At 37.1% G+C, this 18,634-nt stretch overlaps 1 protein-coding gene across 1 annotated transcript in view; it reads left to right on the forward strand.

Annotated features, from left to right (window-relative positions):
* Nucleotides 1-18,634, forward strand: part of spock1 (SPARC/osteonectin, cwcv and kazal like domains proteoglycan 1) — a 118,746-nt gene that overhangs the window by 66,207 nt on the left and 33,905 nt on the right. The window contains exon 5 of the mRNA XM_005795283.3: nucleotides 10,023-10,097. Coding sequence (XP_005795340.1) covers nucleotides 10,023-10,097 — 75 coding nt within the window. The remainder of the gene's footprint in view (nucleotides 1-10,022; nucleotides 10,098-18,634) is intronic.

The following is an 18,634-nucleotide window of genomic DNA, read 5'->3' on the forward strand; positions in this document are numbered from 1 at the left end:
GGTTGCAACAAAACAGACTAGAAACCATCTTTACAGTGAAACACATTTGTGAAACTTTTTTTTTTTTCATTCATCCATACTGCTTCCCGAGCCCCCTCTACAATGGCACTGCCCCCCCTGCCTCCCAGGGGGTGCGCCCCACACTTGGGGAACCACTGGAGTATAGAATAAATACCAAGCTCTCAAGTGTGTAATGTTCTTGGATCCACAGTAACTCTCAACTAAACTCAGTGATTACAAACATCAACTCCCTCACACCCAAACTCTCAATCTCATCTTCACACTCACAGTTTGGTGGTTTGTGGAGGCTTTAATTGAACTGCAGCTCTCTGAACAGCATTCCAGACTTTAAAACCTCCCACCACTGAGCTCGTTCTGTTCTTTGCTGGCTTGCTTTTGCATATCTAGCACACTAACTGCAACTCTTCAGGGAAAGACTTGCTGAGCAGGTTTATCTGGGCCAGCTCCTCACGGATACTGAGACTAATGAGAACAGCCTTGCCTCGGTGCGTCAAAATCCGACGTTGCTCTTAGAGATGACTGAAAGGAAAAGGTAACACGCACCCACCTAACTGGGGTCTAAGCACACATGAGAAAAAGAATAAAGCCTTTGTGCCAAAGTCATTGAGGTGGGAAGTCAGATTTAGATGCTTAAAGATTTACTTATTCAGATATTTGTGACTGTGGAGGCAGTATTTTGCTTTTCATCAAGGCAAAGACAAAACACAGCCTGTTTTATTTAGGTTTTATCTGCAGAGACAGAAATCTGGCAGAGGTAAGACACTAAATTCACTATTTTTGTACTGACATCAGTCTGACAAAAGAATTGAACGACTTCCAGTATGATCACTTTGATTAAAACAATGGTACATTTTCATTTAATTCAAACCCCAGTGCCAGAACTGTCCTATTTTTTATACTTGGAAAATGTACAACTTCAATCCAGATCAGTAACCACAAAGGTGAAAATGGGCAAAGTGTCATGGTTAAAATTTAGCGGCCCCTTGGTAATATCAAAATACTGCAAAAAAATGAAAACTAAAATGCAAAGCACATCAGGAGAGGGTTGATAGTAAATATGTGCAGGGAAATGTGAATAAAGTTTATTTAATAATGAAGAGAACAGGTGGAAAATAAGACATATCAAATGATAACAAGGAGAAATTCCCACAAGTTCTTAGCTAAGAAAAATAGATATTTGGATAAAATGCCATCAAAAAACCAAATATAATTTCTTCATCTTTTTAAAGAAAAAGAAAAATTGGGAAATTGTTGATAGTTTTCCTGCCAACAACGAGAGCAAATGTGACATTCACTGCTTTGGGTGAAACAAATGACATGAAATCATTTGGATGTCTTTAGTTTTGCATATTTTAATTTTTTATATAGAATCTGTCACACTAATGAGGTCATATGCCGTTTTTTTTAATAGATATTCATTACATTAACATTGTATATTCAATGTTGGAGATGTTTATTTAAATCTTTCCTACGTTTTCTTTAGGATACATTATTTGGCATAATTTATTTGTTTTTATTTATTGATTTATTAATGTATGAAACATTCAACTGCTATCTCTGTAAAGGGTTTGGGTAATTCACCTCTTCACGCCATTTTGTCGCATCACCTTTCTATGTTCTATTCATAAACAAATGATGCTTCAGTTCCACATCATTTACTCTACTTATGTCAAATTTTAGTTAATAGTACTTATGGAAATAATCAGCCCAAATCTCCTTTTTTATTTAATTTAATTGTATTATTTTTAGAAATAAGATTTTTACTTGTAAACATCATTTATTGGAGGCACGTAGGCACTTCTTCCTACAGTATTTATAAATAGAAAGTAGAAAATTGCTTTGTTGAATTGTTGGTTGTCAAGGCTGGTACAAAATGTACCAGCTGATGTGTGGTCAGTATGAAATGATGTGCAGAAGATGGCTTTGACAAAGCGGGTGCAAAAAATGGGGAAAGGCTAAAGACAGCACCCATCCACCAGGCTGACAATAATTTCATTAAATTGTGAGATGTGCTTTTACTACAAGCACTGTTTGAAATGTTTTCAAAAATTTCAAAATCCAATATAATCAACTGTTTTAAATATTATTTTAGTGCCAATAAAATAAAAGAACAAAGTCTCTCAGCTGCATAACTCCAAACCATTGACAACCCAAAGTGGTGACTGTATTTGCTTTCCATCATTTCAGATTCAAATTTGTTCAAGCAACATTTTTCTTCTCTTGTCCAACTGAGCAGCAGAAACTTCTAATACATTTTAGTGCTTGTACTTTCTGCCCTGCTTCTTAACCTACTGAAGATTAAAAAAAATAATACTGCAGCACTCTGAGATCCTAATAATTATTTCAGATAATTCGGTCATATTATATCGGCCAGATCACGAGACAGTTTTGTTCAACAAAAACCCATGAGCAATAAACATTAGTCTTCACTTAACAGTTGGGGGAGACTGTAAAGTTTTATTTAGAGAAATTTCTTTTTAGATAGTTCAATCTATCATTTTAAATGTTCTAAAGATTTCCAGAGATTGTTTGAAATTATTTTTGAAAGTTCTGTAACAGACAACTTCTCAGCCCCTAAGCAGCCCAACGCATAAAATACTTCACATGCACATGAGTAACTGTGACAATTTGTCAGGATGTAGTGAGATGAGACAGAGACATCTGTGCATCCATCTAATGAGTCTGTCCATGCATAACTCTGTGCCAATTATATAGATGATAACATAAGGCCTAAAATCATTTTATAAGTCCTGCATTTGCTGTGCTGTTTGTGCTGCACTGCTACGATGTGACTGCTGCAGAATTGAAACGAGTTGCTGCTTCCCACACAAACGGCACAGCTGGGAGTAATGGATGGCAAAACAATTAGACATTGAAAAAGTTACAGACATCAGTCAGACAATCCCTATGGGAGAATTTTCTGGTGTCCTGACATGCTTTTACAGTAGTTTCCATCATCAGTCAAGTGGTACTGTAGGCGTCACACTCCAGCTTTTTAAAACCTACTTGCATTTGGATTTTGGATGTAAAATGATTCGTGATGTGGATAATGTCAGAATACTTTTACCGAAATTGACCATCTTTTTTTTTCCGTTTTTTTTCTTTCTTTAAGCTCCAAATATCTTTTGGGTTATTTTAGTCAGGATACAACATTAAAAAGCAAGAGTACAGCTTCCAGGAATGATGGTTCTCTTGCTTCACAACTGTTAAATTTTAAGGAGTTTTTTTCAATATAATTTATTCTGTACATTTCTTATAATTTGATGTGTTGAAACTGTATTGATAAGTGTGACAATAACATTTTGATTTGAAGTCCGTTCCGGCCCACAGATGCAGACATTAATCAGCAGCTGCTGATTTCAGTTCGATTAATGAATCCATGGTTGCCCTTGGAGACTAATCAGCAACTGCAGGAAAGTTGATGATGAAACTCCAGTCCACTGGATCAATCATTAAGCAATTCATTTGTTCTCCTTAGTTGCATAAACAGATTTGATGGCATCACAAACTTCCTGATATCTAGCAATCAATTCCTGCTCTGATAAATTAGTTTTTTTTTCAGACAGTAATTGGAGTGACAGGTTTATTTGTAAGGCTGTAGTGAAATTAAAATGAACCCAACATAATGAAAAAAACAAAATGAAACCTTGATTTCCTCTGCTAGTGTAAAAAGAAGAATCCGTTATCTGGGATCTAGCTGATGATTATGTTGGTGATTTTGTCAGTTACTCCTCTGATGCATCAACCTCAGCTCATTAACATCTTAAGGGGACTGAAACCATCTGTGAAATTGAGCCTTGCAGGCATTGTTTGCTCTTTTTACATAATAGTGCATTTGCAATGTCCATCTTAACCAGTGATTATCCAGTGTTTATTTGAAATAATATTGTGAAAAAGTTATGAAGGTCAAGTTATAACACCAGGCTTTATAAACTGCATAACTAAATATGCATATTCTGCAATTTTGCATATATGGGTAGATTTATTAAAGTATCAAAGCAAGAATTGGCTTTTAGTTCTTACTGTGTTTGTGTTTGCCTCATTTTGAGTAATGCTGGATTGAGAATGAATTAAACATCAAAAGTAAACATTGAATAATAAACAAAAAGTAAATATTACTGTTTGTAAAGAGCCTTATTGCCCATTTTAAAAAAATGTCGGAGTATTTTTTGTAATCTCTCTTTAGAAAGTCAAAGTTAGCATCAGCAGAGATGCTAACAAAGTGTGGCTAACTGTTTGTATAGTTGAGATAGAAAAATGTAAAAAAGAAAAAAATGTACTAACTAACAAAGCTCAAACCAAATCTGTTTTTTTTTTTTTGTTTTTTTTTTAACAAAGTAATGCAAGTATCTACATGCTGCAGGACATTAGAAAGTAGTTAATAAAAACTATTATATGGCATTACTTTTAAAAAATGGCAACAACTGCTAGGACTGTTAGTTCCTGGAGCAACCATGTTTGTCGGACGATCAACTCTGTGAATAGTCGAACTAATAAGCTTTAATAGAGTATAAACTTATATACTCTTTTATAAAACAGGGGTGTCAAATTTGGCCCAAGCACCTTTGAAAAGATTGTCACTGAAAAACTGCAAAGAAAACAAAGGTCTGAAACCTCCACTCTTTTCAGCAGCAGCACTCAGAACAGGCACACTAATATGGCTCTTGTACCAAGCTTACCCAATAATGGTATTTATGCTCCATTTGTTGGCTTATTAGCTATCAAATTCTCTACATTCAGCTTTCTGCTCGCACAATCATCTAGGTCTATTCTCATTTGCGACAATGATATTCCCCTCAGCGAGACAAACTCATAAAGATAAGTTACTCAATAATACATTCTTAATTAACCTGGATAAAAGAGCGGATGTCTCTTAGGATGCCTGTCGCGAAGCATGTAACAGAATAGAAGAAAGTCCAGCGTTTCTGTATGAAATCTAAGAACATGAGAAAATAAATACTGCCCTGTTATAAGTGACTCAAAATAAATAAGACAGAAAAAATAATGAACAAACTGAGACCAATTTGACAAAAAGAAATGGCCATGAAGTTCCAAAAGGAGGAAACTGCAATTGAAAATTAGCAATTGTCTTGAATATTTAGTAAGAAATAAGAAATGAGCCCCGATCAGAAGACAACTATCATGAAGGATTAGCATAATTTATAGATAGCAGTGTGGTATACTTTAGTTAATTTAATATTGGCTCTTAACCATAAAATCAATCTTTTTTTACCCATCAATTTTTAAAATAATAAATTACATATTCAATTGCATCTCATTTTTATTCAATGTAATTACTGCCTTGCGACCCATACTTGTCACACATGCAGTTCAAAGCGTATATAAGTGTATGCAACGCGTTACTCTAATATATTTGTCTTCAGGGAAAAAGATGTTACTTTGTTCTCAGATCTGAGGTAGTGACGTTTTATGTGTAATACCACGCAGTGACACAAGCTTAAACAATGCAGGACACGGAGAGCTGGAAGTACAGGCCCTAGTTTGAGTTCATGTCAGATAAAGATGACAATGTCAGTTTGTTGTATCCTCTGTTATGGCGACCAAGTGCTATTGTTACATTCTTGAAAACTGGGGAAACAGAATAGTGACAGCAATTTTCGTAGCCTATTTTTCTCATCCAGCAGTTTAAAGGCCTCGACAAATTCAGCCAAAGCCGAACAGTCAATGCACAGCAACATTGTTACGAACGGTTTGTATTTGCACACACCTTTCATACAACGGTGCAGACCACCTGGGGGGACACCCGTCCCGCTTCAGTATACGTCACGCCCTACCCTCCCTTCATCCTCTTTTTGCTTTTACAGAACGGTCATGTAACGAGCGCCACACTTTTCTGTAGACTGCCTCCTCCATAAACAGCGACATTTCTATCCAGGAGTTAACCATTCACCAGTCTTATTTTTATCGGAGTTATTCAGAGAAGAATGGTACAGATGTCTACAATTCCTCATTGCTTCAGATAAATGCTCCTCCAAAAGTATCGATATCTCCTGCCGATACAAAAACCTGATATTGGAAGCGGAATAGTTGAAGAGAAATATCAACATGGCTGTCTGGGTGCATTTCAACAAAAAAGCACAGCCAACACTTTAAATAGTTCAATCTGGGCGAACAAAATGGTGCAATTTTTGTCACACGTCTACATCAGTCAGAATCAATTTCAGCACTTCATGTCTATGCATGTATTTTTATAAGCATCCCCCAAGAGAGGCTTACATGAGGAAGTTTAGAAGATTTGCATAAATGTCTGTAATGGTCAATCATATTTTTCAGTACTGCATAGAACATATTGACAGGATTTGACATTGGGTACTTTAGATGTATTTAAAAACAACTTTTCTTAATTTTTAATGAAAAAATTATCTCTGCTTATTATGCTACAGGCAATTCTTTGCAACACATAAACAATTTCCTATTTTGTGGCTTCTGTTATTTACATTTCAACATCCATCAAGTTAAAACTAAAATCCCTTATGTCCTGCAGGTCAGCTTAGCCTTCTTCCAAAGTCAAACTTTTTATTCAGTACTTATAGTTTAGTTCTGCTCTCTCCTGTCAGTGATGCTTTGAGAGTAGTGCTGAGCAGGACCTTTGGGCGAGCAAGGCGGAGCGGGGGAAGCAGATAAAAGCTATGCCATCAGCGAGACCAATGACTAAAACTGTATTCAAGCTATTTGGGTCTGGCTTCTTGTAAATGGCCATGCCCTGCAGAATTGTGAGCTTGTGATTTCAATGCATTATCAAGAGAGGAAAGTCAAAGTGAGGATTACAAGGACCACATTATCACAGTCAGTCCAGAAGACACAGGAGAGTCTAACTGGCATCAAGAAACAGGCAGAGGGCACAACACCGATGGGCACAATACAGATGGAGACGGGGAGTAAACAAAAATTGAAAAGTCATGTTGACCCCTGTTTTGCCCCAGTGTTTGTCTTAACAGGTTACACAATGAATAACTGGTTGGTATGGGAACCATTTTGGCAGCAGAAATCAAACTTGGTTGCAACTCGCTCTTGTTTGGCCACACCAGCAGCAAACAAAGCCTTGAAAATTTGTGGCTTCCAAATTGCCAATCAGCCTGATTAGAGTCGACATTGTGTTTTCCCAGCAGAGCGTTTGTCGTCGCTCTATGTATTTCGTCAGCTCTTTCTCCAGCTCACTAAGCCCTCCTCTCTCAGTAGATATGCCTTCTGTCTGCTCACATTTCTCATCGGTCCATCTTTAATCTTTCCCAACTTCGTCACCGCCTCCTTAATACGACCTCATAAAACTATGTTTGATCTCCCCCTTTAGAAGCTGGGAGAATTAGCAAGATAAGAAAAGAGACAGAGAGGACTCCAAAAAGGCGTTGAACACCTCAGGTCTGCTTGAAATAGTGTGCAAATAAATATCTCATTTCGGAGTAATGTGATGAGGGTTCACAACTCTCTATCTCTCTCCAGGCGTTCTTTAAAACATTGTTTTCTGCTCTGATTTTAATGGCTCGTTGGCCGCATCATAAAGAGTGACTCGATATCTGTGACCCTTAGCTCAACCTTATCTTGCTTTTTCAGAGGGGTGAGTACTTACAGTGTTGAGTCTGAGCACATAAACAAGATTATCTTCTGAAACCTACGCGTACTTGCTACAGTGATATCCGACATTCAAAAGTAAATTAACCACTCAAGCATGCACACCCTTGCAGAACAGGCTGTAAATAATACCTGGAGAGGAAAGAAAAAAATACTGCCCCATCAAAGATTTAGTTTATTTAATAAACTGATACAAGGTTATCAAGAAAGGCATTAAATATCCAGGCAGCAGTGATGGGGAAATAAGAGAATGCTTCACTGAGGAATATCAGCTAAACAAAGGGTCAGGAAAGGGTAACTGTTGGCTCCCAGGACCCCGGTGAGCACAGTGAATTGTTAGTGTCCTGCACCTTCAATTTACAAAGATGGGTCCGAAGCAAGTGCACGACAGAATAAACTGTCGAATCAATAAACTGCAGTGTGTGAACAGTGCTGAACAAGCTGTTTTCTGTGAGATTTACAGACAACAGATCTCAAAAATGAGGGAAGTATATGTGTTGAATCTTCTCTTTTTCTCCATAGCCAGTGTAATCTGATGATCATGGCACATTAGGATAAATAAACTTCGCAGGTAGGCGAGCACACGTTGGTTGTTTGTGAGCCTAGCAAGAACCCGTGGACTAAATGCGGGCTTGAGAAAGCGACAGTGGCATCAGAGGAGTGTCCCAGGGGAGGAAGGCAGAGGGAGATATAAAGATATATAGACACAAGGCCCACAGAGAGCACTTGAGAAAGATTCCCTCTAGAGAGGGTAACTCAGAGATAAGAGAGTCATCCAGTAATGAGGAGAAAAGAGTTTTGCCTGGTGAGAGGGAGAGAAAAAAAGAGTGGATGGTAATGAAAGGAGGGCATATTGGCAAAAGTTGGATGAACTTTTTGCTTCACACACACTTTTTTCTGCTCTTTATATTCAGTCCATTGTCAGGACTATTCTTGCTAATAAATACCAGTAGATGAATGAGTTCAGGGAGCTAATCATTTCTGGCTCTTAATGTCATAGCCTACTGACTATTTCTTTTCTAAGACTCCTACTAACTACTAGATACTACTAGTTAATGCCTATGCAGTATTTTGAAATAGTGAGTAACTGAGGAAGGTGGATTAGTCCCTGTCACAGTGCATCATCTTGCTTACAATTACTTTGTTTTTATAGTTTTTGGTTTAGTTTGCTGGCTAATGTTCCCATAATTTATCATTTTCTAGTTATCTACGGAGTTTATGGCTTTTTTGCCCCATGTTAGACACAGGATCACATTGCTTTGTGTGATACTTCATTTTGTTTGGGATAACTGTAGGATTAGGATATTTCTTCAGTTGACACGTCTGTGCTGGATGTGCAGCTGACCAATGTGTATTGTCATACTATTATGCCAATGTAGACCAAAATCTCTAAGGAATGTTTCTGAGACTCTAATCTATACTATGAAGTGATGTGATTGGTAAAATTTTTATTTTCTTTTTCAGAAGCATGCCTTTTCTGTGGCCTTCAATTCTCCATTCACTTTTAAATCAAGACACTTCTGGTAAAACATAAAATTGTCTCTCTTTCCAGCACTAGCATTCAGTTGACACCACAAGTTTACTTGCAGCAAATAAAGACAGCTAAATGTTTTTTTTCTTTGTCTGAATTTAAATCACACCCAATTTCCATTATTTTTTTATTAATTTATTTATTTTTTTGGATTAGTTAAAATTACCAAAATGTTATATATTTGTTGCATGTCAGAAAACCTGGTGGGAACATTTTTTTCCCACTAGGAAAAGAAAAGCATTTTTTAGATGCTTTTCTTCACTTTCTTAAAATTCAGAATTTTATATCAATTGCTTTGTATGTGGGATAACTCTTTCCAACAATGTCTTCAGCTCTTAACAAGCATAGCAACTTACAGTCTACAAATGGAACAGCTCATTTCACCATTGTTTAAGCCACTGATATATTCTGAGCCACTTAGCCTGACACCTATCTTTGGGCTTCTCGGTAATATTAACGTCACTGATGAAACCTGTTGGAAAATCTGAGAAAGTGGGTCATTATCGAGATCACTGTCATCAGCTCTGCCTCTTTTGCAGGCTCTTTTAGGGTGTTTTGTTAGCAGCATGCAACTCGTCAGCTAATAAAAGTTAAATTTACGTTTTAATTAGCGGTTTATGTTTTTATAAGTTAAAAGCTTTCAGTGAAAAGTACTGAATCTGACAACTGTTTGCTTATGAGAGACATACTAGGACAGCAGAGGGGTATTATACTTTAAAGAGAGACTGCACCAAATGTTGTTTGTTTTTAGTTCATGGATCTGATGCAAACATCTCAGTGGTTTTAGTTTTCATTTCTATTTTAAACATTGTTTGCAACATTGCATTGCGATACGCATGGACAACTTTAACTAATTGCTTGTATTTACTGTTTTATAAAGAGCGAGTGGCTGAACCTGGCAGAATCCGAGAAGAAGGAATTCAAGCCCACTCTGCCAAGAAGACTGGACAGAACGGTGAGTTTGGGCCACATCCCTTTCAACTTCTGTGGGCATTCTTACCTTTTGTCATGTCCAAAGCTTGTATATAAAAGACATAATACTTGTATATGTGAACTTAGCATCCGTACAATGCAAAACTGCATTGTAGTTTGGATGTACATCATGTCTCTGGTTTGTTTTTGTTTTATCATAGGAAAAATAGTGCCAAGCTAGGGTTCATTGTCAGAAATATTGAACTGGAAATAATTATTCATGTTTTTGTTCCATCACGATTGGATTATTGCAACACACTTTAAACAGGTCTTAGCAAAATGTCACTACAGCAATTGTAAGTTATTCAAAATGCTGCTGCCTGACTTCTGTGAAAAATACCCCAAGTTTTCACATGTGATGCAACTACTGTTGCTTGCAGTTTGGTCTACAAAACCCAAGCCAGAACCTACTACTTCGATCTCTGATTCCAGCATGGCCTCGAAGACTTATAAAGTAGATAACATGCATGACGGTTCTGTCACCTGCCCTTCGCTTTGGACTCATCAGCTGCTTGTTTTGGTCCAAAGTCCAATTATTGTGCTCTTCTGCAAATTGTAGCAGTTTTTACTCTTATAGACACTCATCAGTGGTTTTCGTAACAGTTGTACAATTGTTTGGTACAATCCTTTGACCTCTCTTCTCATTGCGTGTATGGAAATGCTCTTACTTTCATGACTGAACCCAGCTATGAGTTCTGCTGTTGATTAAATATGTTTTCCATCCATATCACCTACTCTAAGATGATTATTCCCCTCTATCCATTCAGTTTTTGATGATTTGTCAGATATAGCGGCCTCCTTAGATCCATAGACATCCTTACAATGTCATTTTTTCCATGTCTGTAGGATGTGTCCACCAACATTAAATTGTTGAACACATCAATGTTGTGAAATAAAACATAATCATCCATACAATGATTATCCAATGGAATGGTCTTACCTATTAGCTTTGTTAAATTTAGTGCATTTTTTTGGACAGGTAGTTTGTACATTTTGTTTCTGTTGCCAGATAATTTCCTAATAGTAATTTCCTAATTTACCATACTTTGACTAATGATTCATTTTCTATCTGTTACTGTTTAACAGTTGTTTAAATTGATATGTATAAAACAGACGATAGTCTGTCACGTAAGCCTCCTAAAAGTAAAAGCTGAATAATGCACCTGTATTGTGTTCGAGCAGGTATTAAAAGCGGTTTTGAAGAAAGAAACAATGCTCTTAGCAAAACCCAACAGGATCATAGGGCATATTTTTAAAAAGCTATGCTGTAGACCACATCTGTGTAAGTGCCAATGTGCAGAAGTGAGGTTATTATCTGTGTCTTAGTGTGCTAGGATGAAATGATTCTCCTCCTCTTTAATAAAGTTTAATTAGCCTATTAGTATTCCATCAAGCAACCAACTGGGAGACAATTTTGCATATTTGTAAGTACTCACAGAGGCTGAATTACTAAATAAATGGTAATAACTCTGAACCCACTCACGGCAGTCGTTATTTAGAAGGTATATTAAAACCATCCCTGGTAACAAAGTTTATCAGCTTTATATGAAATTCCCAATGTTTGCGTCACCTTAATATAAGGTCAGGCGACATGGGCATACCATCTTACATCAGGTTGCCACACATAGCACAACAGCCATTTTTACTATTATAAATTGTAATGCAAACTGTGTTAAGTGCCTTTCTTCATGTAAATAAAGACAAATGCATAAGGAAAAACACTTTGTACTGTAAGGTTTTGACAGACATATCAGATTACTTCCTGATAAGTAACTTTCTTATGAACTAAATAGCTTTAATTAATCAGAATTATTCATGTGTTTCATGTATTCAGGTACATATCAATCTGACATTTATATTATGAGCCATGCACTTTTATAAAGTTCATTCCACTTTATAAGTGGAATAGACAAGTTGACCTCAAAATCAACTTGTTTATTACACAAACAAGAGGGCTAAATAGGCTCTATTTAGCCCTCTTTAAAAATGTCTTGGATACACCCAAGACATTTTGTTAAACTGAAGCCTTTGAAATAAACATTAACTTAAGCACTGATGCCTTTAAATATGTTGGATATAATGCACTACATTAAACCTCACCTAAAACGACACCTGGGACATCAGCACAATAATTTGTTGCGCATAAAGTTTTTTCAGATACAACACATTTGTCACACTATACAGCCCTGTGTTTTTCAGGATTTGTTTTAATATAATTGCAAGGTTAGAAGAGAAGCACGTCTATTAACTGGAAACCAACTAAAGGTTGAACCGACACAAACTGTTTGCCAGGCGACAACGCGTGGTTAGAAAAAGGCCTTGGGCATTTTGACAGACATTGTACAAGAGTGTGAGAAGAGGGCGAAAATTCTTTCAGGGTAATTAAAAAGAAAAACCTTCACTTGTTGTACAGCAGCTACCCTTTTACTTCTGGCTGTTAACATGTTGCTAAAAATAACATGATCGTTATTCCTTGTCTTTAAATATATGCAAACAACATTGCAGCTACTTTAATATGAAGCCTAGGCGCAAATTCAAACTGGAAGACTCTTTTATCCCCACCGCGACCCGTTAATGGAAGCGACCTGCCCACAATCATCGACCTATCAACGCCGGACCAAGCCACGTCACGTCCAATCATCGACCAAGTCCCAACTGATAAGGACCTTCATTCATGGCGTCCTTCGCTCTCCAGCCGAGCTCAACCCACCACCACCCCTTCTCCTCCATTCGCCCGGTCCTGAGGCCCGCACCCTTCTTCAACCTCCACCACCAGTGCCGGGCCCTGGGGGGATGACGTTCCTAACAGCATCAGGATGTTCATCTGAAGCCTATCGCTAACGCTGCGATAACCGTTATCCCCAGCCGGGGCCTGAGCGCCAAAGACTTTAAATTCTGTTTGTCAATAAACTCTTCTAATTGTCTTCTTATCTCCGTCTGAGTCTCTCCAGATTGAAATAAGGTCAGTTTAAAAGTTAATTAGAAGACAAATGGCAGCAAAGAAAATTGATTAAAAAAAGATTCTAAAAATGCAGGGAAAGTTGAGAAATATTCATACCAATAACTATATAACAGGATAAAAGAACAGCTTTCAAATATATTTTTGTAAGCTTCACAGTGTGAGCAATCATGAATTATTTTTGCTAGAAGCAGAAAAATGTTAAACTCGTGTGTGGGGGGGAGGGGTGTGTGTATTGGACAAAGACATACTTATTTAATTTTTTTTTTTTATTCATCACAGTTTTCCATCATGTCTTCTACAGCCAGTATATCCCTACTGTTTACCTGCTGCATTAAAAGTGGCTGCCAGAATTTTCTTTGCATTAATTTGTGACCTGAGGGTGATAACGTAGTCTCACAGGACTTAAAAATGTACCTTTGCTCAAACAAAATTTCTTTTTGAGCTCTTAAACTTATCAGAAACAAATGAAAGGGAAACACATTCCTTGAGAAATAATGTTATTCAGTGTTCAGGTTGGCTGGCAGCAATGTGACTCAAAATTAAACCCTTTCTACTTTATGCCTGTACACGCTGTGACCACCATGCAGTCTGCTTTACCCTGCTCTGTTATCTGTGTGTGTATATGTTTCTACCTAACCAACCCTATTTCATGCATTTCCTGTTTTATTTGTACTTGCTCTCTTCTTCACTATGATGACAAAAATTGCCAACCCACTTCAGGCAACACAGGTTACCTTTGTTTAAACCGTGACAATTACCGACTTGCACCTAAAACGAGTGTCCTCTGCCAGGCGCGTTGTCCTTAAATGCATCTTTGCTCTTTTGCTTTGAAGCTGTCTTCAAAGACCACTTGATTATTTGCTGACATGGTGTCTGTCCTATTAAAATTGGTCCGCTGCAAGCAGGAGATCCACAAAGGCTCCTCTTTCAGGAACTCACACAATAAAACATGGATGTGCAGCTGTGTGTGCATATTGGTTGTGTGGCTGTGATGAATATTCTGCTTATAACCGAGAGTCAATAGTGTCTCCCTCCAGATATTTTTCTGCCCTGAGCCACTGTGGTTTCCTCCCTGACATTCAAAATGGAACAGTCTGTTTATCTTCCCCATTCCTCAGTTACAACCACAATAATATGATTTGCTGATGGTTTCAATAATTAATTTTCTGGATGGTGAATCTCTTCCATCACCTCGTCCTCCCAGAGGCCCTGTCTGTGCTTTCATCCCTCCATCATTTGTCTCTGACATCCCTCGCCTTGGTGCCATTCTTGGGCCAAACAGCCAGACCCTGAGGAGCACTCACAAAGCGAGGAGTGAAGTGGATTTTAATCTCCTCTTGATCTGTTTGTCTTATAGCTGCCTTTTCCTCCGTCTGGGCTTCCTCAGTAGCCCCCAGGTATAAGAAGAAACACCTTTTTAATTAGTTTATCAGCCTGAAAGCAAAGTTCATTTTTCTAATAATAGTTCAGAATTTGTCCTTTGGGGATGGTTGTCAAAGCTTTTGTTTATTTAATCTCTGACTTGTTTGGTTGCCATTAAGAAAAACAGCACAGAGGGCAAACAGTGGAGAGCAATAGTTCAGTGGGGTCAACACAGAACATACGACCCGTTTCCAGCTTGGCATCAACTAATTTGAGCTCAATATCTACTCTGACAGGACTTGTTGGCTCTTTAACCTCTCTGACTATCTTTGGTATCAAATTACTGTGTGTCATCCTGGTATATGTGCAGAATTGGAGAGCAGAGAGAACATTATTCCCCATCATATTGTTACTTTTTTAAGTGATATCATGGCTAGAGAAAGGTTAAAAAAAAGAATTAGAAGGCTAATTGACTTCTGGCTGTAATTGTGAAAGTACATTGTTTCTCACAAGTATAATGTGCTCTTTTGCCAGGGACACATCTCGAAAGCTTGTACCAGTTAGATTGTGCAGAAAGTAGCATATTTGCTCTGCTAGGTGACATTACCCAGGAACTTTTTTGTTAAGAACATTTTAATGCACATCACATTGAAAACCAATGCATGCAGAAAACGTTTTGATTCTAATCTTGCTGCAATTCATACTAAATCCATTGCTGTTTGCAACCCTGCACACTCAACATTTCTCACTCTGTGATATTTATCTAAATGATAAATGATAGAAATAGGATTAACTTGTATTTTTACCATGCCTTCTTTGGTCTTCAAATTAGGTCTCTGCCATAGCCACTGAACTAACCCTTTTAAGCATGTGGGTGTGTGTGGGAAGGTATACATGTGAACAGCTATTAGACAACCAGAACAAGTCCTCTAAATCATGAAAATTAAAATGTTTGTTCTTTGTTTTTTAATAATGTGCACATTGGCTCATGAAGAAGCCACTCCATGCTGCAAATAACGATGTGAGAGGCTTTAAAACTGTGTAAACTGTATGTGTAAATTTGGACTCTTTTAGAGGAACATTTTAGCAGGACAGATTTTGAGCCTTTGTTTTTCACAGAACTATTTTGAGCCGTCTTCACATTTAAATCGTCACGTCTTCTTCAGATATTTTAAAATTTCCATGTGTTTGTCATCCCTGTAAAGTACGGTGTTGTCAGATTGTTGTTAACTCAAACTGCCTCCTCTGGAGACGTGTTTCTGGTTTCCCTATTGGGAAAATTCTCTAAATTATTCTTTCAAACACAAATTGTCAGCAATCAACCATAAATCCTAAACACCTGAAGAATACCTTGCAAATATTTCCACAGTATGACAACTTAACAGAACAAAACATTAACATTTGTTAAAATATTTAAGTATTGTTTTTTTTTTTTTTTGGAGAAACTGTAATTAATGATATTCTGCTGACTGAAATGAACATCATGCATCACTGGCTGTGCTGTAAGTTACTTTTTCACCAATTTAGGTATAGTGCTGTTCAATTTAATTCAACCACAGCAAATGTATTTGTAGTAAAATATTTTTTAGACTGTAATTTATAATTTGTTGTACCAAAAACAATATTTTTGCAGATAATTATCAAATTTCTTTTTGTATTGTAAAAGTGAAGTACAGTATGACTGGAAGAAATATCAAATCAGTTTGATGCTGGTGAAAGTGTCTCTGATTGACAGAAAGGGAAAGACAGTGTAGGAGAGATTTATTTTGTGTGCTGTAGTTGTACTGACAGATTGTAGTTAAATCTGTCAGTACAATATATTTTTGAGTTTGCTTGTCATTTCATTTTTGCTGAATGCTCTAAACAATATTGTTCTTGTAAAAAAAATCGTTGTTAAAATACACATTCTTTGGTGTCTGACAGGTGAAGAGCAAAAAGCTAAATTATGGACGGATGGGACAGAAACAAGAAGAGAGTATGGACAGGACAAGCTGTTTATACTTTCATTACACTGAACAATATTGTGAAATATGTAGCTTCATTCATTTAACAGTAATATTTTCATTATCTCTTTATATGACAGTTCTCACGTATTATATGTCATGATGTATTTGTCACATACATATTTAAATGCACATTATTCTAGAGATTTGCTTTTACTGTAACATATGTGAAAAGTACATGTTTAATAAATAGATAGGTATAGAGTGAAGCTATTATGATCCATGCATAAAAGAGTTTATGTTGAATAAAAACCTGATGTGCATGAAATGCTATTATATAATAATGTTTGGTACACAGAGAAATTTTTAAAACCTTACATATTTACACATATACTTACACATAACTGGGCATTAGCTGGAAGGCTTTATCTTTGGTCTTCTTGTTCAGTCAGATGAATCTTATTTTTCTCAGCAGAACATTGGATGTCGGCAGCACATGTATTTTCTTTTATGCGTTTCCTGTTTTCTCCAAGCATGAGCTACCAACCAAGACGAATATTGATCTCCCCCCACAGCATTATAAAAAGAAATCTGGCCAGATGGCAGCTGGGTTGACAGCAACAGCAGAGTGTTCAAAGCAAATATTATTACAACAGTGAAAAGTACATCAGACATGCCGTGGCAAAGGCAACAGAATCTTAAAGTCAAATTGCAAAAGTCATGTAGTTTGGCCATGCGGGAGCAGTTTGACAGCGTACGATAACATTATGACCACTGAGAGATGACAACAACAGGGCTCATCTTGTTACAATCATTGAAATGTATCGGGTCAACATAGTTTATTTATATAGTTCCAATTCAAAAATGTCATCAAGACACTTTGCAGGGCAAACTGATATAGATCCTGCACAATTACTGTGTATGTAATTCAGTTCAAAATAAATGTAATTCATCTATCCATCAATTTTCTATAATTCTCTTATCCTTGGGTTGCCTGAGGGTGGGTGCCTAACCCCAGAGCTAAATAGGTGGGGCAAACCGTTAAAGGGGCAGTTTTCTCGTATCATAATCAAGTAACTGTTACTTTTTAGTTGTTATAAAAATGCTATATTTATATCAAATATGACTTTTAAAAAATTACTTCCAACTTTAACACGGTGAAATTAAATTAAATGAATTTAATTAAAATAAAAAAATGTTTTAAGCATTTAAATTAAATGTTTGCAGCGGAAGATTAAAGGATTTCTCAAACATATATGAAAGGATCAAGGCAACACTCCAGATATATTTTTGATGCGAGAATAACATCATAACATGATGTCAAACTCAAAATAGTCCATTTTACATAATGCTGCCCCTATAAAAGGTAGCCACTTCATCACAGGGCTCAGAAGGATTCAGTTAATCTCCAATCATTCAGTCAGAACCAGACTCAGCTCTGCACAGACTAATTTAATAGTGATTTACTAACAATAGAGTCAAAGTGAGACGGTCATAAAATTCCTCTTGGCACAAACATGCATAAAAAAACTGATTTCATTAACTTGACACTTTACAACAGCACAACCTCATAAGCAAGCATGGGGCGACAGTGGACATGCGTGCTTCGTATACTCTGAAGGATTGGGTCTCTATATAAACGGCCACAAGAGAGAGCCAAAAATATCACAAAGACTTGAGGTATTTATCGAGCCCTGCAGAGTGAAAGAGACATGCTGCAGTCAAACCAAACAGCATTAGAATCAATCTGCTCTCAGAGGCACAACAAACACTTACTCAGCAGCAGGCTGGAGGTCAGAATAGCATGGCTCATTGATGTGAAAACTGAAAAGCTCAGCAAACTAAACACATTTCTTGAAATTCATTCAGTTTAAGTTCATGTAAAGAATGTGTCGGCCCCTTTTTAATGACCTACTTGTGTCATTTGCTCTTGTTAACTTCAGCTAAGGCTCTGCCAGGTTTCTCTATCTGGCACGCACAAAGCGCATTGATGGTGGCACGTGTGAATAAAGCCATTTCTCTTCTGTACAAATACTTTCTGTAGCACTTAAGAGTACAGTATGCTTGATTTCTCTCACCCTTGATTGTATTTTATATTAGCTGCAAAGTATAGATTTCTTAATTTGAAAGCTACTCAAACTGGAGGTTTTCTCCTCTGCTAAGCTGTTGCAGTCAGGCCGGTATTGGAGAAAAAGGATTACAAGGCTCCATTTTCCCATCACTCTCCCACCTGTTCCACATTTTATTGTCCTG

This window comes from Xiphophorus maculatus, chromosome 23 (assembly GCF_002775205.1).
Source record: "Xiphophorus maculatus strain JP 163 A chromosome 23, X_maculatus-5.0-male, whole genome shotgun sequence".
Taxonomy (NCBI): Eukaryota; Metazoa; Chordata; class Actinopteri; order Cyprinodontiformes; family Poeciliidae; genus Xiphophorus; species Xiphophorus maculatus.